The sequence below is a fragment of the Poecilia mexicana genome, unplaced genomic scaffold, assembly GCF_051168715.1.
Source record: "Poecilia mexicana isolate PSO_F unplaced genomic scaffold, ASM5116871v1 scaffold_15, whole genome shotgun sequence".
Classification (NCBI taxonomy): Eukaryota; Metazoa; Chordata; class Actinopteri; order Cyprinodontiformes; family Poeciliidae; genus Poecilia; species Poecilia mexicana.
In genome coordinates this window covers 1850001-1873086 of record NW_028263384.1, presented here as the reverse complement: position 1 = coordinate 1873086, position 23086 = coordinate 1850001, and the positions used below count along the sequence as shown (strand labels likewise).

At 40.3% G+C, this 23086-nt stretch overlaps 3 protein-coding genes across 7 annotated transcripts in view; 1 reads left to right on the top strand and 2 right to left on the bottom strand.

Annotated features, from left to right (window-relative positions):
- Positions 1-569: 569 nt before the first annotated feature.
- zgc:112982 (BCLAF1 and THRAP3 family member 3) lies at positions 570-10884 on the top strand. 3 transcript variants are annotated; one of them, XM_014969975.2, is made up of 11 exons: positions 570-799; positions 1092-1135; positions 1560-2132; positions 2370-3032; positions 6930-7099; positions 8054-8174; positions 8841-8919; positions 8996-9123; positions 9188-9266; positions 9339-9438; positions 10653-10884. In XM_014969975.2, the coding sequence occupies exons 2-11, from the start codon at positions 1101-1103 to the stop codon at positions 10664-10666; spliced, it is 1962 nt and encodes a 653-aa protein (XP_014825461.2). In that variant the 5' UTR covers positions 570-799; positions 1092-1100; the 3' UTR covers positions 10667-10884. The 3 variants fall into 3 exon arrangements, 2 of the variants coding, with proteins under 2 accessions (XP_014825461.2, XP_014825460.2); XM_014969974.2 differs by lacking the exon at positions 570-799 and having other exon boundaries at positions 1062-1135; XR_015765365.1 differs by lacking the exons at positions 570-799; positions 9188-9266; positions 9339-9438; positions 10653-10884 and having other exon boundaries at positions 1062-1135; positions 8054-8244; positions 8996-9055.
- A 642-nt stretch (positions 10885-11526) lies between these two features.
- Positions 11527-17981, bottom strand: LOC106905267 (eukaryotic translation initiation factor 1A, X-chromosomal). The gene is made up of 7 exons (XM_014969977.2): positions 17790-17981; positions 15145-15228; positions 13709-13812; positions 13551-13601; positions 12656-12737; positions 12317-12408; positions 11527-12199 (listed from the first exon to the last, which is right to left on the bottom strand). Exons 1-7 carry the CDS (start codon positions 17803-17805, stop codon positions 12194-12196), a joined length of 435 nt encoding a protein of 144 aa, XP_014825463.1. The 5' UTR covers positions 17806-17981; the 3' UTR covers positions 11527-12193.
- A 1191-nt stretch (positions 17982-19172) lies between these two features.
- Positions 19173-23086, bottom strand: part of rps6ka3b (ribosomal protein S6 kinase A3b) — a 49065-nt gene continuing 45151 nt past the window's right edge. For all 3 annotated transcript variants that reach the window (XM_014969982.2, XM_014969981.2, XM_014969980.2), the window contains one exon: positions 19173-22774. In XM_014969982.2, the coding sequence (XP_014825468.2) occupies positions 22652-22774 (123 nt within the window). In that variant the 3' untranslated portion in view covers positions 19173-22651. The remainder of the gene's footprint in view (positions 22775-23086) is intronic.

Genomic DNA, 23086 nt, shown 5'->3' with positions numbered 1-23086 from the left:
ATAAAACTTATTTAATTTTTATGACTTTGGCTGCTTATCTAAAGTTTCCTACATTTTACATTTCATTTTATTAAATAAAAAAAAGTGGTTCACATTTCCAATTATAATCACTAACGTGGATAGTTTTATTGTTTTTCACTAATCAGCAAAAATAAAACTGTTAAAATAAGGGACACTTTGAGAATTATTTATTGACACTTAATGCAAACCTTTCTTATTCTTATTATAAAAACGGTGTTTATTTTAGACTTTAAAAATAAAACAAAACTGAGCCAAAAATTGAATAAAATTGCTAAGTTTTTGGATAAAACCCAAAGTGGCATGAAAAGAATCCTGATGTAGTTTTAAACTTAGCAGCAGACTGTAATAAAATAATGGTTAACATAAATAATTCAGAGTATATGCTGAAAAAAATGGGTTCATAAATTATTCGAACAATAACACACACACACACACACACACACACACACACAGACACACACACACACACACCCACCCACACACACACACACAAAATATATAATTTTACACGGTTTCGTTTTATTTCGAAAAAGCCTCGCCGGAAGTGCCGTGCCGGTCCGGCCTAACTCGTCTCTGCGGTTTGTTGTTGATGGCCGTGCAGCCATTTCCATGCAATGCTAAACAGAATATTCGACCTATTTAGTGAGGTTATGCGAAGTGTTATTAAACAAGGGGGTATCTTCTTAATTTATAGGCTGTTATAGCTTTATTTTCGGTTTGTTTGTCTGCGTATCACGTAGCGTTAGCCTCCGTAGCTCTACGTATCTCGTGCTTAAAGGTAAGAGAACAGCAGCTGCTACCTAGCTAAGAGGCTAAGGCTAGCAAGGATAATTATGTGTACATTAAGCAAATTTATTTTAAAAACAAACATATAGTCAGTGGAAACGCAGTTAATGAAGGATGATATTCGTCCATTAACAGAAACAAATTCAGCTTGTATTATTACTTAAATATAAATACTTTCTGAAATAAACTATTTCCAATGTTTTTAGGATACGAGAGTTGCATGAGCTGACTAAACATGTGTCTGAATGTAAAGTATAAAATCAGATCGCATGTTTCCCTTTCAGGTTGAAAACATGTCCAGACCGAGGTCCAGATCTCCGCATTACAGGTATTTTATCTACCTGAGTAAAGTTACCCCACTTCTTCAAATCTAACGAAACTGATGTGGAACATTTGTGCAGCAAAAATGTTTAGTTTGCTTCGAAGATATTACTGAAAGTTTCTCCACATTACCCAAAATCTAAATTAAAATCTACACAAATCTAATAAAATTGGGCTGAAATGTTTGTGCTACATATGTACAGTAAAAATGTTCTTGTGCCGCTCGCTTTTAAGGAATTAAGGAATTTGCGCTGGTAAATTAGTTTGCCCCTATATTTATTGCACAAACAAACCAGTTTTGTTGAATTTGCAGTAGGTGGGATAACTTCACTCAGGATCTTAACTCCATTTAATTCCTGTAAAACTGCAACATTTATTCCACCTTTCTTATTTTGTCACATTTGATGACGTTTGTTTGCGTCTTGTTTCAGGAGATTCCCCTGGGAGGAACCGGACTTTGATCCCCGGAAAGTAATCGCAGAACTGGACGGGAATCCTCGGGACAGGGGCCGCCACCCCAGAGAGGGTCCGGATGACTATAGGGGCCCCTACAGGGAGGACCGGTACCGAGACGACCCGAGAAGATCTCTGTACCGAGACGAGCCTCAATTCAGGCACCAGCAACACCTGGACCACGACGAGTTTGACCACTGGGGGGCGTCGCCTCACCGCGACGACATGCGCTTTGAGAACCGCAGGTTTTCCCCGCGGGACGACTTTCAGAGGTTTGATGACAGAGGGGATGGTCCTCCGCCGCTGCTGCCGGGCTTATCGCCCAACCCGCGGTCGGACCAGCCTCAGAGGAAGGTGGGGCCGGGCTGGAGGAGGGAGGAAGCGGGCCGGGATCAGGGCTGGGATCAGGGCGGGTTCAGAGGCTTCAGCCCCGGTATGAGGGCAGACTCGGAGAAAGGAGGGCGGTTCCCTCAGCAGCAGAACAGACACTACGACAGGAACCCGCATTTCAAACGACCTCGGCGACAAACGGACGCCGCCGATCACCCGGGGTAAATCTATGGGAGCAAAATCTGGAAAATCAAGATTGCAAAGGATTCTCACCTTTCCCTCCGTAACTGGAGATTCCTCACTGTTTCAAATCCTGTTAGCTTCACTAACGAGTAGCAGAGTTAGGAGTCATTGCATGATTTACTTTTTAACCCGTTTCTGTTAGCAGTAATGCATGAATATTCCTGTCGCTGTGTCTCCATGTCTGAACCATGTCACCTCCTCTTATGCCACCACAGGTTCAGGGAGGAAGAGGAGGATGAGGAGGACTTTGGGGGCCGCGGTTACTCTGTGGAGAGACCCAGAGGTGGGTTTAGAGGACGCAGTCGGGGCAGCTTTCCCCGCCGGGACGCGGGGCGGTTTGCCGGAGACCTTGGCATGGAGGCCGATGCTAATCGGTTCGATTATGATGCTAGCTTTGAGCGGCCGCCGAGTCCGTCGGAGCATTTCAGGAGGGAAGATGGCGCCCACCGCCCACATTTCCACGAAGACTCACAGGACCCCGGCTATCAGGAGCCGAGCAGGAGGAGCCCTGAGGCTCACAGATACGGTAACCATGGAAACAAGCGTTGGAGGGGGCGAGGGCGGTACAACCACGGTCCGAGAGGACGGACCGGACCCCACAGACACCAGCCGCGCTACGTGGACCCTCCACAGGCCGAGCAGAGGCACGGCTACCCCGCCTTCAGGGACGACGAACCCGGCTGGGAGGACCGAGACGCCCCGTCGCCATGGAGACACAGCCGCTCCCAAAGCCTGGACCCAAACGAACGAACTGAACGGCCGCCGCCACCACCGGCCAAAAGGGGATGGAACGAGCCGCAAAACGATGGCGTGGGAGTTGTAACCGAGGAAACGCTCACCATCAAGGTGGACATGAGTCGACCCGTTAACAAGAGCAGGTAAGAGGTCAACCAGGGGTCGGGGTGAAAGTTCACACTTACTTTTTCTGATAAACAAACCCAACATGGAGGACAAAGAGGAAGCGATTGATCAAGATGGAGCTGAGCGCAACTTACCCGAGTTAATCCTCTGTGTGCATCTTCGACTTTAAACAAACTCAAGATGGACGACAAAGAGGAAGGGATTGGTCAGGATGGAGCTGAATGCAGGTCAACCCGGGGTGAGAGGTGAAAGTTCACACTTACTTTTTCTCAAAACAAACAACCTGGATGGACGAACATCCAAACATCCGTGGATGGAGTCAAGATGGAGTTGAACGTAACTCACCCAAGTTATTCCTCTGACTTCGCCCTTTTCTCTCAAAACAAGATGGACGACGAAAGAGGAAGAGATTGGTCAAGATGGAGCTGAATGCAGGTCAACCCGGGGTGAGAGGTGAAAGTTCACATTTACTTTTTTTCAAAAACAAGCACAAGATGGAGGATGAAAAGGAAGGGATTGGTCAAGAGAAGCTGAATGCAGCTTACCCGAGTTATTCCTCTGCAGTTTGCCTTCATCGTCCTTTTCTCTCATAACAAGATGGAGGACGAAGAGGAAGAGACGAGGGAATTGAACACGTCTTATGTGTGTTTTTCATCTGGAAGTGAGGAACAGTAAATTCATCTGGATTAATCCCAGATGTTGTCATGGCAACGTCCGACTGTAGCGCCATGATGTCTCGTTCTCCACCTTAAAGCCCCAGTTCATCCCACTGGTCCCAACTGGAGGAATAATGTTGGAAAGCTTCAAGTTTTAACAAAAAGGAGAGAAATATAAAACTTTTCCTGCAATAAAACCTGATGAAGCTCAGAGCCTCAAGAACTCATGAACGTTTGAGGAAAGCGATCAAGTCGATGTGGACGAGACTTTGTTCTTTTTAAAGAACAAAGTCCGATTCAAACTGTTCGCTCAGCTAACCTGACACTTCCTGCTGGATTTTATTTCATACTTTGCTGTTTCACGTCGTTTTTAATCTGGATTAAATCCTACTGGTGAGACGCGAGGAGTGAAATGATGGAAAGAATCCTCCAGACGATTCGTTCTGCTCTGATGGACGCCAACATGGCGGAAAGCTTCACTTCAAAGTTGTTGTCAGTCAATCAATCAAGTTTATTTCCATAATGCGTTTCATCTACAAAGTGCTCTACATCATAAAAACACAAGGATAAAAAGTCATAAAAGAATCATACAGCCAACGATCGAGAAACCAGTAACCAAGTCTGGCTGAGAAAATGTTTATCAGATGGAAGGACAGGAAGCAGACGATTCCTGCGGAGGTCCAGTTCACCCATAAACCAGGATTCAACCCTCGCTGAATCCTGGTTTATGGGTGGTCTCATGATGTTCAGGTTGGAGATCCGGAACCAGGAACTTGGTTTTGTTGCAAAGAAACCTGGAGATCTTCTCCTTGTGGAAGCTGGAACTGGAAACATGTCTTCTGCTTCGTTTTCTCTCACGTTGAAGACGAGATTCCCAGCAAAGCTGCTGGAGGAACGAAGGAGCCTGATTGGTTGATTGGTTGCTGCTGAAATTCAAACCTGTCCTGACAGGAAGTTCTGGGATTCTGGCTTTTAAAGGTCACATTGACTGAAAAACTGGTGAGAAGAAACCTGAAGTTGGACGATTGCAAGAAGGAAAATGGTGGAAATCAAATGGGAACCAATCATCAAAGGCGAGAAGCTTCATTTTTAACGGTTTAACATCCAGAAGCAGATCACAGACGTTCTGCCTGATCCATTTTCTACAAAGTTTTCTCAAAGTGACGGAGGATCTGGAATAATAAAACACCTGAACATGGCCGATCGTTCTTCCTTCACTCTGACACACCTGGACGACGAATCATAAACGATGCAGACTGCTGGACTTTTTTATTTTTACTTAAGCATCTCTATTGATTTTAACAAGAGCAAAATAATATTTTCATTCATACATAAATGTAACCGCAGACAAAATACACATGAAAGAGAGGAAAAAAAAGAAAAGATCAGACCAAAGAACATAAAGACCAGAGATTTTCTCCAAATCACTTTTGACACGGCCTCTTTGTTGAGTTGGAGATTATTATGGATTAAGTGTAAAAGACGGTCCAGATTACCAACAACTCATCAAGCTGCTTCTTATTAAAACAGACGATCTTCTCAATTGTGAAATTCTACATATTGTTTGTTTCTTCCATGAGGATGCAATGCAACGTTTAACTTCCAAAAACATCAAATTGCTTGAGATGATAAATCAGGATAGATATTTAAGATTCACGTCTTAGGACTTAAAGGAGCATCTTCACCAACCATCTGGCCAATCATGGTCTGCGCAGCCTTCCAAAAGGAGAATACCTGAAGGCCCAAACGGACTTTTACTGGAAAATGTCCGCCTCATCTCCTGGGATCAGGAAAATAACGACGATCCAAACCCAGATGATGAAGCAGAAAATGATCAGTTCTGGTTTCTCTGGAGGAGAAAGTTGGGTTGAAATCATGAGATTTCAGTTGACAACTCGAGAGATTTCTACCACTGCTGATTCTGAAAAATCAGGATGTCAGAGCTTCAATCAAGACAATAAAAGAAAGGATGGATAATTATCGTGTATCTGATGACCAAACACCAGCCTGCTAATCAAGTGTTGAGAAATCGTCCCTTCATCCCTAAAGAAACACCTGTCCGTGCTTTTAACCTAATCAGTGAGAATCACGCCTGCCAGAACAAACTCAGGGAAAAATCTGGAAGTTCTCCATCATAAAACTCAACATTTCCGCAGAAACGAGTGAAATGAAGGAGCTTAAAGACGAAACAAGTGGAATAATGTTGCTGATGTGTTTCAATCTGAAGCCTTCTGAGGAAGAAATGGATCCACCATGAAGAAGCAGAACCAGTCTGGACCTGAGAGACGGTCCAGAAGCTGGAGAAGAACCTCTACACGGAGGAAGAGGAAGATGATGAAGAGGAAGCCTGATCCTCCTCTGGGATGCTTCATTCTGGCTGGAAAGCCGTTAATCTGGACCAGAACGCCGATACGAGATACTAAAAGAAGTGTGAACTTTCACCCAGACCTGAACTCACCTGTTAGCCATACCTGTCCTTAGAGCGCCACTACGCTGATTTAGCTAACCTGTTAAACAAGCAGCCGAGCCTCACTGCCCCGTTTGACTCATGAAAGCTAAAGTTACATGTGGAAGTCATGAGAGGACAGGTGAGTTATTGGGTAAGGTAAAAGTCTTCCTGCTCCGTTTACAGCTTAATATTCATCATAATTAGCATTTAGGTGTAGAGAAAGTTAACGTTTTGGTCTTTCAGAGACATTTTAGACGTTGAAACGTCTTTTTAGTTTAATTTTAAATTGGCAGTATTAAATAAAATCGACTTTTTTGATCTTTACATCCTGCTGTAATGTTTTTCAAAAACAAACATGGAGTGTTGTTTTGATTCCTTCATGCATGTTTGAGAAATAATTTAATCTCCATGGCAACCATTCAGCTGCAAAACACCTGGGTGGGCCTAGCTCCGCCTTCAAGATGCAACTCCTTCAGACTAGCCAGCAGCAATTAGCAAACATCTGCTGAGATCATTTTAAGAGCTACTTTTCAGAGCAATGCTGCTAAAACCGTTAAAGGGTTAATGGAGGAGGATGACTTCTGGAGGCGGAGCTTCAGAAAGAGCAGGGGCTTTTAAAGAGACAGAGGCCCAATTTAAAGGGATAACATGAGTCAGATTTCTTTTAAGTCATATTTGATATATTTCTATAACAACTGAAGTGCCTAGAAATGTCATAATACTGCCCCTTTGAGGCTGACAGTAGTTTGAATCTAAGTGTAGAAAGCAGTGGCTCACTGTTCTGCTGACGGCTCGGTCTCGTCCGGCAGCGCGCTCTGCTACTCCACAGACCGGCAGCTGTCTCTGGACCTGGTCAACGTGGGCCGCCAGCGCCTCGACTTCCTGCCCCTGCTGGAGCACTCAGGGACGTACCGGGAGAACGCCACGCACACTGGGACTTTTGCACAGGAGATCATCACGCTGGTGCACTTTGTCAAAGGTTAATGTGCATTAAATACTTTATAGGATCAGATAACCTGAATATTTAAGGGGAAAGCAGCTTTTCAATGAAAATTATTGAGGAAAATTCACATTTTCCACCTTTCTGTACTTCTGTTTTGGTTTCTTCTGCTTCTAAAAACAGACCAAGCTCTTAAAACAAAACATCAAACTGGTTTTGGGAAATAAGTTAATGTTTTTTGGCGTCTGGAAAATGAGCCAATTTGACAATTTCTGGAAAGTAACGTCACAAATCAGCAGGCACTGCGCTGTTACCTAGCCACTGTAGCTAAGTTGTTACCTAGCAACCATAGCCAAGTTGGGTTACCAAGCAACCCAAGTGAGCTGCAACCCGTTTGGTGAGCTGGTTTTACTGCTGTATGCGCTGTACAATGACTGCTGGAAAAGATGTTTTGTTGTGGACTTGCAACAAAAAGTCAACAAGAACGCAGCAACCACTTGCTGCATTCTTGTTGGTTGTGCAGGAGGCTCCATTTTTGCTTTTCAAAGATGTACAGTTGTATAATTGCTTATCTGTTTGGAGCCATTTTCATGCATGAGTGTAGATGTAGAGTTGGGGGGCGTGGCCAGCAGCAGCTTATTTGGATTTAAATAAGCTGCTCATTCTCAAATTAGGCTGAAATCTCATCATCTAAGAATGATTTTGTTGGAAAAATGTACTGAACATGTTTTGTATCGACCTATTTTAACCTCTCATCTCATTTAATTTCCATTCATAATGGTCCTTAAAAGTTTTAAAGTTGACTTGGTGAAACCCAACCTTCGGCCACGCCCCTTAGTCTATTGGCTCCGCCCACTTCGCAGAAGTTTTTTATTTTGGTGGAGTGGAGTTACGCTTTAATTGACTCAAATTATGTTTTTGGCGATACCCAGCCTTGTATACAGTGAAGTCCATGTTGTTCTAAGTCTAACGTGTCACTTCCTGTCTCCACAGAGCAGTACTTCCGGGGTGACGGGGTCACCCTCACCGAGCGCTTCTCTGCGCCTCAGAAAGGAGGCAACGCTGAAAACGAGCTGGAGGAGCTGACGCTGCACCAGAGGTTCAGCTCCAACAGGTCGGGTCACGTGACCTCGCTCTCCCGTCACGTCACACTTCCAGGAACTTTGTAACTGACAGCCATCTTGGTAGGCAGTTGCTATGACAACAATAAACAACCCAGAAGATTAGAACTAGCTCTCGCCTCGTTCCTGTCTAACTTATAAACAGAATAAGTTCATTACAGCTACATGAGTACTCTACCCACCTCTGTGTAGTACTAACAGAAATATCAGTGATATTTACTGCAGTACATGCTGTGAGTTAGCAAACGTAGCTGAGCTAATGTAGCTTTTATCTGCTAGCTAAGACGGACATGTTAGCTTATGTGCCAGTTATTCACACCAAGAGTTCGTAGGTCCTTTACAAATTCGTTTGAGCATTTATGTGTCCGAGGATTTCAGGCTGTGAAGCTCCTCCATGTTGTCAGGATTCTTCATGTCATCGGAGGAGATCAGAGGATTATCTGTTATCTGTTTCCGGGGTCGATCCCAACGGCAGCCATTTTGTTGATATATATTTCTCTTCCATATTGGTCGTTAGCGTCAGTATTTGTTGTTTCTGTAAGCCTTGTGGTTCAGCTATGCTTTGCTGCCTTTGCCTACCAAGATGGCGGCAGATCACTTCCAGTTCAGACCTGTCCTGGCTGCTGATGCGACGGCGTAACGTTTTGTTCTGGTTCCAGAGGCTTCAGTCTGAACATGGACTCTATTCTGGATGATGAGGATGACGAGCCGCTCTTCTTCAGACTGGGATCCATGCAGGTGGGCTTGAAGCTGGTGAAACTGGTTAAACTGGTGACGGTTACTGGTCTCTAACACACGGTTCGTCCACTGACAGGAAGTGAACAAGCAGCCGCAGCGAGGTCCAGGCGACCTCAGGCACGACCTTGAGCGGCGGCGTCAGGAGAAGCTGGAGGCGGTGAAGGTCACCATCGCTGGCAGCAGCTTCTCCCAGCGTTCCCAGTGGTCAGTTCATACTGGGAAACTGTAACCAGGATGAAAACACGCGGCTAACTCTTGTTTGTTTCAGCGAGCCGGACCTGACGCCGCCTATGGACCTGGATGGGTTCTGGCCCGCAGAGCAGAACCGCAGGAGAGACGGCAGCATGGTGAGGCCCACAGGAAGTCAGCCGCTGCTCACAGGAAGTAGAAACCGCCAACATGGTTGTGTTGTGCTGCAGGGTTCCAGGAGGGGAGCGTTTCACCGACCCAACATGGCAACGCAGCGCAGAAATCATCACTTTGGAAACCAGAGGCAGAACCTGCACAGCAACCCGGCAGGTAGCGTCACCTTAAAACACGATTTATCGGCGTTAACGTATCGGTATCGGCCGATGTTTTTAACTTGAGTCCGGTAAATACACCGATATAACGGTGATTAATTGATTCATTGGATAATAGAAATTGATGAATTCTGCAGATTTTTAATTTAGCCACTTAAGACATTTAAAATATGTAAAGAAACAGATTAAATTACTTTTTTAAACTAGAAAATAAACATTTTATTGCCACTAATGTAGTAATATAAAATAACATTAGTGAATATTAATCAGATGAAGATGAAATGGCCACTTGAGGAGTTTTAGCTGAAACATTTTTTTTTTAAATCTTTAAATGCAAAATATATTTTTATTTTAGAGTTCTGGCTTAATTACAGCTCTGAAAATGTTTTTAATTAGTAAATTGCCTTTTTCTGAGTCTCTACACTGCAGTTAATGATTGATTACTGAATTAATTGAAGATTAATTATCACTATTAATCCAATTAATTACTTTATATATAAATATTAATAGTTATTTTTTCTAACATTCACAACTCAAATACCATCATATATATTTATATAACAATTTGTTTGAGTATGTTTTAATTTTGTTGTATTTAATGTGATAACAAGTGGCACCAAAAACCAAATTGATTTCTGGAAACTTCCTTGCCATTTTTTAGGCAATTATCACTTTAGTCAATGCTAAACCTTTTTAAACAGGCTTCTGCAGGACACCAATTTCCATTTAGGCTCATTTTAATTTACTGATTTTTACTGATGCTGTTGTAAAAACAATAAACAATGGATTTATTTTCTTCACAATAAATTAGAAATATAAACGCTCAGAAACTATTCATTTCTTACATTTAATGGACAAAAGATTTTTTTAATGTTTTTTTTTCCGTTTGTGGTGAAACTTGTATTTACAGCTAAAAAATGAATAATTACTGAAATTTTAAATGTATTTTTTTCATTTAACTGAAAACTATTATTTATTTAACACCAATAAATGTTTATAATGAGGCAATAAAAGTGTTTCAGTGCAACAGGACATTTAGTTTTATTTTGTAGAAAATTTAGCAAAAATATTCCACATTTCCTGTTGGACTTATCAGCAGAATAATTATATCAATATCTTTACTTTTTATGGTAAAATATTAATAAAGTGATGGATTATTATTTGTTTGATCTGATGCAGCCTGGAAACATTTGAACTGGTTCTTGTTTTCAGGTCCAAACTGGTGATCAGGTTCTGAGGAGCGACTCCGTGTAAACATGGAGGTCAGCAGGAAGTCAGAGGAAGTACTTCCTGTTTCCATCAGCATCTAACTGAACTGCAGACGGCTCTGTTCATGTTCTAGCTCTTCTAGGTCTATCTTCTCCTTTATTCTTTTTTTGTTTTGAGGTTTAAATCTTCCCCAGCATCTTTAGAAAGTTATTTTTAATAAAATAGGCGTCAAAAATCTTGGATTCTTGTTTTTATTTTTTCTTCATTGTAATCAGGATTTATAATCTGAACAGATTAGCAGATTATACCGGATCAAAACAAACCAAACTCATTTGTCTACGATTATTCTGGGAGTTTGAGTCAAACTCCAGAAATTTAAATTCAAAGTTCTGCTTCTCATGCTAAGATTTCCTGGTCTATAAAACTTAAAGTTCTCATGAAGTTACTTTATTCTTGGAAACTTTCGTGTTTTTATGGCTTCATTTTCTCCGTTTTATTGTGACTTCCTGTCTTTTGGTTATTGCAACTTCTTGGTGTTTTTCTGATCTTACGACTTTATTTGCGTCATTACAGTCTCTCCGCTATACAAATTTATGTTATGCTTTCACTTCATTTCATCTTTATTCTTCACTTTACTGACTTTATATCTCAGAATTTTCTTCCATCTACACTGCGTTGTAAAATAATGTTCAGCTGGTTTATCTGAAAATCTGACATTTTGTAATTTATGGATTATAAAAACATTTGATGTTGGAATGCAATTTTTAAAAAATATTTAATTGTAGGAAGGAAAAAGATGCATGAATTCCCATATTATCTGCTCTCCCTCTGAGCTCAGTGGCGCCACCATCAGGAAGTGAGAAACCGCCACACCGGGTGAGAGGAGTTAAGATCTTTATTGGAAACCCGGCAAAACAACATCGCACATCTGCATCCATGTGGAACAGAGCAGAGGCTCCCAAAGCGCAGACAGGAAATAAAAATAATCTGCTATAAGCTCATATATAATCTGAGGTGTGTGAAAGATAAGCTCTGAGTGGACTGGGAACGTTGGGAACCTCTGGTTTCACCGCAGAGCGAGCCGACGACTTCGGGACAGGAAACAGAAAAACGACAGACTAAGGAGGGATCACCTTCATGGTTCAGTCCAGAACCCGTCCGGTTCCGCCGACTCAGCACTTTATCAGCAAACCGACACATTCGGTTCAGTTTCTAAATCCCACATGCTGTGAAATTATAAATACATTTTCTTTTTTTAATAAAAAAAAAAAAAAGATGGCGTGTTTGGAGAGAGAATGTCAACAAAACGAAACAGTTTTGAGAAGGAGACCGGAAACGCTCCGTCGTCCCGCCTCACTTCCATCCAGAACCAAAACGACCGATGGAGTAACCATACAGAACATTAATAAACCGGTTTGGACTGTCATAGGCTCATCTTTAATATTAATAATAAAAAAATGGTGATTATTTGCAGAATCGGCTCAAAACATCCCAATCGGAGCTTCTGTAGTAAAATCCTGCCTTCCTCCTTCAGCCGCAGCGTTTTAGATCTGCAACATGAAACGGATCATCAGCTGGAAGCTAAACCTGTTTAACTTCACAGCAGAACAATAAACCCTCACTTTTTAAAATTAAACTATGTGAAATGTGAGTAACGCTGAGCTTACATCATCGATATCTTCATCATCGTCACCGATGTCGTCGAACTGGATCTCGTCGTCGTCTCCGGGTCCGAAGGTGTCCGTCTCGTTGATTTTAGCTGTGAGGAAGAAAAAGTCAGAATATTTTAGTCTGGCTGCAGATCAGCTTTTTATCTGCTTAATCTTTCAATGTTTGGACAATTAATCCCTCTGGTTTGAGTCAGAACCAGAGGGATTAATCCCCTACTCCAGCATCTTTCTAACCCAACAGACATTTAAAACGTCTCGACGATTCCAACCAACTGAACCACTGAGGACCAGTTCTTTTACAGAACCGGTTCCACTGATGACCCACTTTAAACTCACCGTGTTCTGGAAGTTCTCCGTAAGCCTTCAAACTCCGAGCCTCGTCGGCGTTGTACTTCAGGATCACGTCGGCTTTGTTGTCCTAAAGAAAAAAATCTAAGCTGTTAAACGGTTCTGATCCGGTAAGGAACAGAAAATCTCATGTTTTTATACCAGATATGACTTTAATTATTTTATTTCCTAAAGAAGTTACAAATGACAGAATAAAATTTCAAAATGTGATTTTTTTCTTCGCTCCTGAGAGCTGAATGACAGATTATTAGGGATGATTGTTTAATTATAAGAGCGAAGTCACAAAATCAGAATAAAGATGCAATTTTACCAGAACGTCTTGAGATAAAAAAAAAAAAAAAAAAGTTGTTTTAATGGGAAAAAAAGTTTCTATTATCAGGATTTAACTTGATTTTTTGTGCAAAAGTTTCAAACTTCTACGATTGATAATAATTTGATGCTAATGTGTTAAACATTAACTGTTTATTCATTTATAAAACTTGTACCAAACTTCACAAAATGCTCGACATTAGCCATTTTAATGTTTTACTTTTAAAGTCAAAGTTCTCAAATTTAAATATACTTTATTCTCCTAATATTAAATCTTTATTCTGGTTTAATTCTGACTGTTGTCAAACTGTATTCTTCTACTAGGTATAAAATAAATCCCCGTCTTGTGCTTCGTCGTAAAGTTGACCTGAATTCAGAGTCCAAATAAACAGAAGCTGTAAAACAAGATGGCCGCCCTGACATCACTCAACTACAGAAACCCGAGGAGAGCACTGAGGGAATAAAATCATCAAAACCATAAATCTGATGACTGAAACAGATTATTGATTATTGACCAAGCTGTAGAACAGAGAGAAAACCAGTCAGTGAAGTCAAACTGGTCCCAGTTGCTCACCTGGTAATCCCTCAGCCCCACCAGGATGATGTCAGACGTGTTTATCCAGACCTGGAGGACGGAAACAAAGAGGTCAGCCGGGGTCAGAGGAGGTCACACGACCTCTGTGACCTCTACACAATCGGCCTTCCGCAGTGCCGACTCGGCGTTTCTCCTACCTTTTTCCGGAGTTTTCCTCTGATGTGGCAGAGCCGCTTGGTGCCGTCGAAGCACATGGCCTCCAGGCGGCCGTTCCCCAGCATCTTGATCACCTGAGCGTATTCTGGAAGAGACGAGCAACAAGTCATGGGATGTTTCAAACCCGTTAAAACTACAGGAAGCAGGAAATGGCTCCGTTTTGCTAACGCCGGTGGTGCTAGGCCGGTCGCCAGGCGCCCGGTCGCCCTGGCGGCCCTTCACCCCACCGGGTTTTAAAGTTGACAGGAAGTTTGAAATCATCACTATGTGTTTATTTATAAAGACAATATTAAAAATACCTAAACACCAACTGGAAAGTCTCAAAAACAGAAAACTTTAGAAAAACATGTATAAAGCCTGGTGGGCCCCAGGCTGAAAAAACACTAAAATAAACTGTTTATAGATCAAAAACCTCAGTAATACTGTAAATCATAAGAAATTAAAAAGGACTATTTTATTTACCACGACTTTATAACTCATTCCTTTTCTGGTTTTGGCTGCATTTGGTTTTTGTTTCTCGTTTTTTGTTGCTTTGTTTATTTTGGATATTTAAAATGTCTTCCAGTTCCAGCATTAAGTTTACTTTTCAAAGTTAAAACTATTGATCTTTAAGAGGGAAACCTTGCATTGTTACGCCATTATAATAGGGCTGAACAATAAATCAACAATATACATCATGATGGACACATAATCAACATCAGTAGATAATAAAACTGCCAGGATATTCAGCAGATTCCTCACAGTGGAATCTACTAACTCACTCACTCTGGTTGCCTAGCAACAACCTGCTGGGTGGCAAGCAGAAGTTCTCCCCACTGTGGTTGCCTAGCAACGACCTGCTGAGTAACTTCTGCAGTTTCAGGTTTTGCTTCATAATGGCTTAATAATAAAAACCAAAGTGGAATAAAAACTGGATAAAACAGCAAAGATCAGCCCAGCAGTCACAAAAAAAAAAAACTGATCAATAATTTATTGATGCTGACTGATATGAAACGATTATATCGTGATAGGTTTTACAGGCATATTGTCATTATTATTGTATCCTATGAAAATGGTCTCAAAATAAAAGTATCTATTGCAATAATTTCTGAGAATTTATCATCCAGTAAAATGTAATAATTCAGAAATGCTTAAATGTTGTCTCCCAGTAATATTTTATTTTCTACTTCTTGGGTGCCTCGCCCCTTTCTGATATCACCCTGGGCACCCGCCCATATCAAAAACTGACACTGTATTCACGTTTTCAAAAAATGTTTTGCCGTCTTCAGACTGTAAGACTTTATTGATGTGCAACGCATTCAAAGACAATAAGTTACTTTAAAAAATAGGACTGAAACAGTTAATCGTGGTTAATCACGATCAATTATTAAAGCTCTCTCTGGTTGCGGTTCTGGCCGTTTGGACCAGCAGAACTCACCCTGCCCGTCCTCCTTGAACACCAGCTCTCTCTTCTCAGACTCATTCTCGTTCTTTCCACGTCGCCGGTTCTTTCCTCCTTTACCTGCAGGCAGAGCGGGAAGCCATCAACGTCTCTCACCGTAAACCTGAACGCAGCTTCCTGCTGGTCAGCTGAATCCAAAACTGGAACATTAAAACTCATTTTTCTTCATTAAAATGCATCAAAACTGAAAAATCCCACATTTATTCAGTCTGTAAATGCACCAAAAATCAACACATTCTTTGACTCATGTTTTTAATTTAATATCAATAAGATAAAGTTTTTATAGATGATCTTGTGTCTCTCATCTTCTCTGCAGCTGATTATTTCTGTAAAGTTTTGTTGAAATTTGACAAAGTTTACAGAAACCAAAACATGACTGGACAGAAAACTGTAGGAGGAAAAGGTTTTATATATGGATGGGAATTAAATCCTAATTTTTGGTTTTTGAAGATTTTATTTCTGGAAAATCTGGATTTTTTTGGAGTGACGTCAGGGCGGCCATCTTGTTTTACATCTTCTGTATATTTAGAGTTTGAATTCAGGTCAAGTCTGACAGAATATAAGGAACAAGTTAAGTTAGTTAGTTTGTTTTCTGAGGATAAAGGTAAAGCAAAGTGTGGCCCAGGGGCCATTTGTGGCCCCTGGACTGACTTTGTGTGGCCCACAACTCAAATTCAACATAATACAAGTTAAGCCTGGTGTATATTGTTTTAATAAAAGTGAACTAAATCTTGTTTTTGTTGCTCAGATTTGACCAAAAATGTTTTATTATTTTCAGTCAGTCTTTAAAAATTCACACCTTAGTTTTACTGAGGCAAATCTGTAAAATTACTTTAATGCTTGGATCTAATTTACATCTGTTTCTAACACACAAAAAGACGAATTTACTCATTTAATTAAAGTATTACACCTTAACTTATTGTGGAGTGGCTGAAACAAAGTCAGTATTTTGTTGGTTCTTTTGGCCTGCGAGTTATTTTGGCCTCTTTATGCTTCACAGAGTAAATGAAGCTGAACTGGGAGGAAACTGGGATTAAACTGGGATTAAACTGGGATGAAAGCAAATGACACAACCTGCAGGAAACAAGATGAAACCTGTTTGTTACGTTCTGAGTTATTCATGTCTGTTTATTGTGGGATTTAATAAACTTCTTCAGACAAGGAGTCCAGAAAGCCACATCAGACATTTCCATCTCTGACTCTGTCCTGACCTTTCACCTTTAGAAAGGTCAGGACAGAGACCTTTCTAAAGGTCTCCATCTTATATCCACAATCAGATATTGATTGTGGAAACAAATTCACACAGGAAACCAATCCTACTCTGATGTGTAAAAATAAAAACAGGCGCTTTGAGTTAAATCTCTAATCTATGGAGGGCCCAGAGGGCCAAAAAGCAGCAAATTTTGCCTTTTTATGGTCAAATGAGTGAGTATTTATCTGTGGATTAACAATAAAACGGTCAAATGAAAACTGAAACCCAGATTATGTGAGAATGATAAAAGGATGCTGTTTAAATCTTAATTCTATTTTTACATTTAAAGTAAGAAATAAAGTCTGCAAACGTACAAACATATTTCAATACACAGTTTATTTTTTGTTTTGTTTTTCAGAATTATTCTGATTATTTTAAACAGAATTTGGATAAATACTTTTAACAGTGTCAGACTGTCGATTCATCATCTTTTGTCTTTTCTTGTCCATTATTTTAGAAGAAAACATTTTAACATTTAACCAACTAAAATATACGATCTAAAGCTCTTTATAATTAAAACTGATGAGACAAAACAGAACATTTCAAATGATGAACCCTGAGCTGTGTCTTCATGGACTTCCTCTGACAGCGTCTTCAGTCAGAGGCTTAACCAGAGCCACTGTACTACAGACTGCTACAGGAGACCCTTCCTTTCTACAGCATCTATAACAACTTTTTGAACCTGGGATAACATGAGTTACAACAACATTTAATTTACTTTTTCATCAATAATTTTTTAATTGAATTTGAAAATTAACTACAATAAACATGTTTTCTAAAGAACTATTGATCATAAACAAACTTTAAAAGGTAAACTTTGACTCTACAGAAGTAAAATAAAGACATTTGGTTATTTTTGGTAGTTTAAACTTAACAGTTAAAGTTAAATGGGAGTTTTGCCGTTTAAACTTATTAAAAATCACAGAAGCTGAAGCTTAAATTTGCTTCTGTAACGCTAATCAGCAGATAATGATTCTCTCGAACTGATTAGCTCATATAAAACTCAACTGGAAGCTCAAATAAAACCTTTACATTATTTTAGTAACATATGTTGAAGCAGACGTGTGTTATTAGGTAAATTTAGATAAATTAGTGAACATATCAGAAGGCCAGACCGGGGTGGAGATTAGCTGTGCCAGCTAGCTAGCTACGAGCTAACCGTCTCTAAATATCAAACAGCATCAAAAGACTTAAATAAACTTAATTAATGTGAATATTCAGAGTTTATTTTAAGTAAGAATCCCTGTGGATGATCAATAGCGCTCACCGATACCTGCTGCTAACGGAGTTAGCCGGCCCGGGTCACGTTTTCCACACGGCGGGCTAAACTACCGCAGAGCAGTAAATGCCTCCATTTTCGGCCCCTTACCTTTATTTTTGGGCATATTCCTTTACACCAGGTTCGCTTCAACCCTCCTCGGTACAACTGGCGGCTGGTGGATGTTTACAAACGTCAGACAGGATCTGATTTAAACCGAACTGAACGGAGCCAGAAGCTACTTGCTTAACGCTGAGGCTCTGTCTGTGTGCGCAAGCGCAGGACAGCGCGTTCAAAACTGCAGTGCTTTATTGAAAACCGTGACGCAGCTTAGTTTGATAGGGTAAATACGAGAGCCAGGCCGCCATCTTGGGAATGGCAAACTTATCAGAACAGGAAAAAGAATAAAGGAGTTAACCAGGGACAAACATAGATTCCCGTATTCAACTTCAAACTTTATTTTTAAAGGAGATGCAATTGAATTTCTTTTTAAGAAATTTTGGTGTCAACAAAGTTTCTATCCAGCTCTTTAATTTTCACATGAAAGCTTTATCATACTAGTGTCTGATTTACAAGAATAAATTTCTTCAGTATAGGTTCTTAATTTGGAATAACTAATATGTTGAATACAAAGATAAGTCAATATTTTATGAGAAATTGTTTCTCATAAACAGTTATTTATGTAACTAGTGTATGTCTTCTGACATACTGAATTTTTGAGAATCATATATTTTTATATGATTCCAACTGGTTTTGTAAAACTGTTACAAAGGAAAAGTGGTAATAACAAAACTCTTAGACATGTGATTCATTATCACTAATTTTCAGTTCTATTGGATTAATAACTTTATGAATATTAACTGGTCATTGATTTGTACTTGGACAAGTACTTGGTCACCAACTTCAAAATAATTCACCAAATATATCCAACAAATCAATTTATATATAAAAAAATATATAGAAAGGACTTGGAAGAATCAATTTCTAACAACTAATAACTAATGAGATAACTACAACGCTATTAGCAAAAGGCTAATAGCTTTGCTAACAGCCATTGATAAAGCTAAGTGCTTTCAACTTGGAAAAAATTGCAACCAACAGCTTCTTGAGCTAACTGCCACATACTTACAGCTAAAAGAAAAATAAAAGCTTAAAGTTTGCTTGACTTCTCCTTTAAATATCTGGATTTTCCAAACTGAAAAATATCTGGCTACGCAGGTAAGATGATCACTTCTCATGACTAATACGCACAACCTCTATAAAAACATTTAGCTAATCTATAAGCAACTTAAATTATACTTATTTTTGTGACTATTTTTGTCTGATAAACAGCTGGAAATGGGTAGTTTAAAAACATTTATGATGAAATGTGTTTCATAAAACTTCTTTTTCAGGATTTTTAATCAGTGAAAAAAGAAAATGCAAAATAGAAAATAATTTTATAGTTCTGACATATCCTCCTGGCTTCATTTTGATCAATAAAAAGCAAAGGCATTTTATCGATTATTGTTTTTTATTGTTTTTCATAGAAAGTCCAACTCTGCCGGTACAAAAACAGAGAGCTGGCGTAGCAGCAGGGCTGAATACATCTCTGACAGAATCAGACGAAAAGAGGAAGAGTGAGATGAAGAGAAAAAAGCTATTTCTCTGTTTATAATTACAGAAAAGGTCATTTTATTTATCTCTCTTTATCCCAGAGCTGTACATTGACAGAAGAATGAACAAAATTCAACATAAATCAATAGTTATATATAAAACATAAAGAAACTCTGAAGTTTATCCCTTTAAGATGACATTCAGACGACTACAGAAAGTTTTTAATGTTTCCACGACAACAGAAGTGGGATTTCTGCTGTGAAGAAATTTATTTTTGCTTTTAAAAACTCAGTCGCAGACGTCAGTGGAGGCCCGATTTCACCAGTTAAAACAAAAACATGGAGAGTAAATAAAACTCACAAAGTATCTGTAGAGTCTAAATGTGGACTTAGAGTCATTACTGAAGAAAAGGGCAAAACTATTTAAAATGATGACATGATCATTTTTTTGTGATGTAAAGCACTTTAAATGCTTTGTTGCTGAAATGTGCTATACATATAAAATTTTGATTTGAAATCAAAAATAGTTTTATGTTATTACTTCTGTAAGGAAATGCTTGTTTTAATTTATCAAATTTGATTTATCCAGAAAACGACTCGTTTATGATTCAGACGTTTATCTGACATGTTTTATTTTTTATTTCAGCGCCGGTGAAAATGGGCCTCCGAGGTCGTCAGGTTTACAGTTTCTGACTTTTCACACTTTCACTTGTTCTCCATCGTTTTGCACCAGAAGCAAACTCACACATGGATTAATTTCACTGAAGAGAAGCTGAATAATTTGGTCAAAGAATTTAAATGAATGCAGCGCCCCCTGGTGGCTCAGCTGGAGGAGTGTTCGGTTCAGGGCGGATTTATTTTCTGGAAAAATTGTTGCATAAATTAGTTTTCTGTTGAATCTACAGATCAAGCATGATGCTAATAGTTAGCATGATGCTAAACATTAGCATCATGCTAACTATTAGACCTCCAGGGTGAAGCCAACAGCTGGAATGTTTTGAATGTTTTCTGCTCAGTTTTTAAAGGGTTTGCTGCCAGATCATCATCATCATCATCATCATCATCATCAGGCATAAATTCTGAACACAGATCACAGGAACGCAACACCAACAACGGAAGAGCTCGATTTCAAAAGGTCGCTTTTTTAAGACTGAGAGGAAAACAGAAATCTGGAAAGAAAACTGGACGTGTAAAATGTTTAACGTCTGATAATAGGAGCCTTTTGTTCGCCTGTTTTGCTCGTGTTCCTGTGCTTTTTCACCTCCTCCTCCTACAAAAATGCATCGTCTTGATTCGTAGAAACCTGAGTTGCCCAACATGTTCATATTTACAGTTCTGCTGCACCGACGGCTCGTACTGAGGCAGAAATCCAGCTTCAGGCGGCGCCGTGAGGAAGCAGGCGGCTCTACACCATCTAAAGATGGCGGACAGGAAATGCTTCAAGCCGCTTTCAGATCCTGAAACGGTTCCTGAATTATTAATCTGGGAGGGGATTTAAATCAGTGGTGCTCAGATTTCCTCCTGTTCAGTCTCCCAAGACCTACCAAATGCTTATTCTAGTGCCAACTTGGGCAGCCATTTTGGAAAAACAAAAGAAATAACAGGTTGCCATGGTGATTCCCGCCTTTTCTGGGGTGAAAGACAGAAAAATAACCAGGAGTTTAAGATTCAAGCAAACAGTTGCTGTGCAAAAACCGTAAGTTGTATTGAATAATCCTTAAACCGTGAAAAGCATAACGTTCCTCTGGCCACATATGAGAAACTTTATACGTCTACAGCGATTTATATGGAGATATGGCGGCTAAAAGAGGCTCTTCAATGATAATTTTGATAGAGGAATTACAGTGGGGGTGAATTCAGTTGTGTGTGTGAACTCTGAACTCTGAGGTGATTTGACTGCAGACCAAAAGTGCTACAGCAGTGAGAGACGCACCGGGTCGAAGAGGACAGAAATACCAACGTTTTGATGCATAAATTTTAACTGTAGAGATGAAACTGTGGCCAGGAAATTATTTAAATAAAAAAAAGGTCAAAATCTAAAGTGTGTAGCATCATCACACAGTTAAACTTTCTGAGGTTAAAAACTCTAAAAAGTTCATCAAACTCAAAATAAAAACCTTGTAAAAAGTATAAATGTATCAAAATGCTAATCGAGACGAGTGTTTGAACGTTAAACGATGTTTCTGATGTAAAATGTGGCCGAGCAGCAGAGGTCCAACAGCGCCGGGTTTCTCACTGCTTCACCAGAATCACATGGAGACACATCAGAAACATCTGTATTTTTACAATAAATGTACATAAACATCGTCTATTTTACTGCCAAACGTTATTGCAAACATAACTACAAGTTTATATTTATTTTACATATAATGTTTTTTAGTATTGAGGGAAAAATAGCAACTTATTTTTTCTGACATCACTGAAATTTTAACTTCATTTTTATTTCCAAAAACTAAAGGAGAAAAACTGAGCACCACAGATTTAGTTGCTCCCTAATCTGCATAAATCTGTTTCTGATCAGGTTAGATAGTAACCAAAAATGTTCATGATGTTGGGTGTCAAATATAAATTTATCTTATTCCAAAAACGAAAAAATGAAGTAGACAAAATAACAGAGGCGAAAAATGGCTTGTTATACCTGTTGTGGTCACTAGGGGGCAGCATAATGTCAGAAAACTCTTTTTGCAGATTTAAGTCGTTCACAGTTTGATTCCAGAGTATTTTCCATGTTGGTTTTTGGATAAATGTTGGTGGAAACGAAGGTTTCAGTGGTGAATGTTTGAGACATTTTGCTGTTTTGTTCCTAAAGATGAAAAAGTGGAAAAAGAAAAAGTTTTCCCAACAGAACGGATCTTAGTGAGACGTTGGTTTCCCTTTAAAAGGCGAGCAGCGACAGTCCCAGGCGGCTGCTTCCTGAGCTGATCTGGACTTCTGTCCGTCTCAGAGGCTACTTGAGGTTTAAATGCAGAATCTACAACTACACAGATAACAAAGATCCTAGCTCTTCAGAACACCTACCTTATCTTGTTCCTATGATTTCCCCATCTGAGGTTAATAAATACTCTTGTTTTCCTGACGCAGCCTCGCAGTGGCGAGGAAGCGCTGATTGTCCGAAGCAGAGGCCGGTACCACGGGTCCACGGGCCCACGGGCCCACGGTTTGTGTTTGTGTTGATTGGTGATGCTAAAGCTGGGAGTCAGGAGAACCCGGTAAGGTGCAGGGCGGGGCGGAGACGGGGTGTGCTTCTATTTGGCGTAAGCGGCTCTCAGGTCCATCAGTAGTCTGTCCAACCGGACCGGACCGCAGGGGGCGGCGGGGAGGTCCGGAGGCGATCAGATCGAGGTCAGAGTTGACAGGAGGAAGAGGAGGAGGAGGAAGTCAAAGAGCGGTGGAGGTGATCTTCTTCAGCCCCCTCCGCTGGGCCAGAGTGGAGCAGCCCACCGGCTCCAGGACCGGGGGAACGTTCCGGTTCAGGGCCGAGTAGGTGGCGGCCATGGCGCCCTGGAGACAGGAAGTCACAGAGATACGGTCAATCTGATACGGATTAAATCTCCTGATGTGATGCAGGGCAGTTTCTCCTCAACACCAAGACAAGTTTCCAGGTTTTCTGTCAGAAAGGATCATTACACCCAGGAGGAAAATTATCCAGAAATCTGAAACATTACAAGGAAGGATGGATGGAGGGATGGATGGATGGATGGATGGAGGGATTGGTTAATGAATGGATGGATGGATGGAGGGATGGATGGATGGATGGATGGATGGATGGATGGATGGATGGATGGATGGATGGATGGAGGGATTGGTTAATGA

Coding starts and splice junctions, on each gene's coding strand:
- zgc:112982 (XM_014969974.2), top strand. CDS start 1,077: ATGTTTCCCTTTCAGGTTGAAAACATGTCCAGACCGAGGTCCAGATCT. Junction 1,136..1,559: donor TCCAGATCTCCGCATTACAG/GTATTTTATCTA, acceptor GTCTTGTTTCAG/GAGATTCCCCTGGGAGGAAC. Junction 8,175..8,840: donor CAGAGGTTCAGCTCCAACAG/GTCGGGTCACGT, acceptor TTCTGGTTCCAG/AGGCTTCAGTCTGAACATGG.
- LOC106905267 (XM_014969977.2), bottom strand. Junction 12,738..13,550: donor TGGGGCTGAGGGATTACCAG/GTGAGCAACTGG, acceptor TTTTTTCTTTAG/GACAACAAAGCCGACGTGAT. Junction 12,409..12,655: donor CGGAGAACTTCCAGAACACG/GTGAGTTTAAAG, acceptor TCTTCCTCACAG/CTAAAATCAACGAGACGGAC.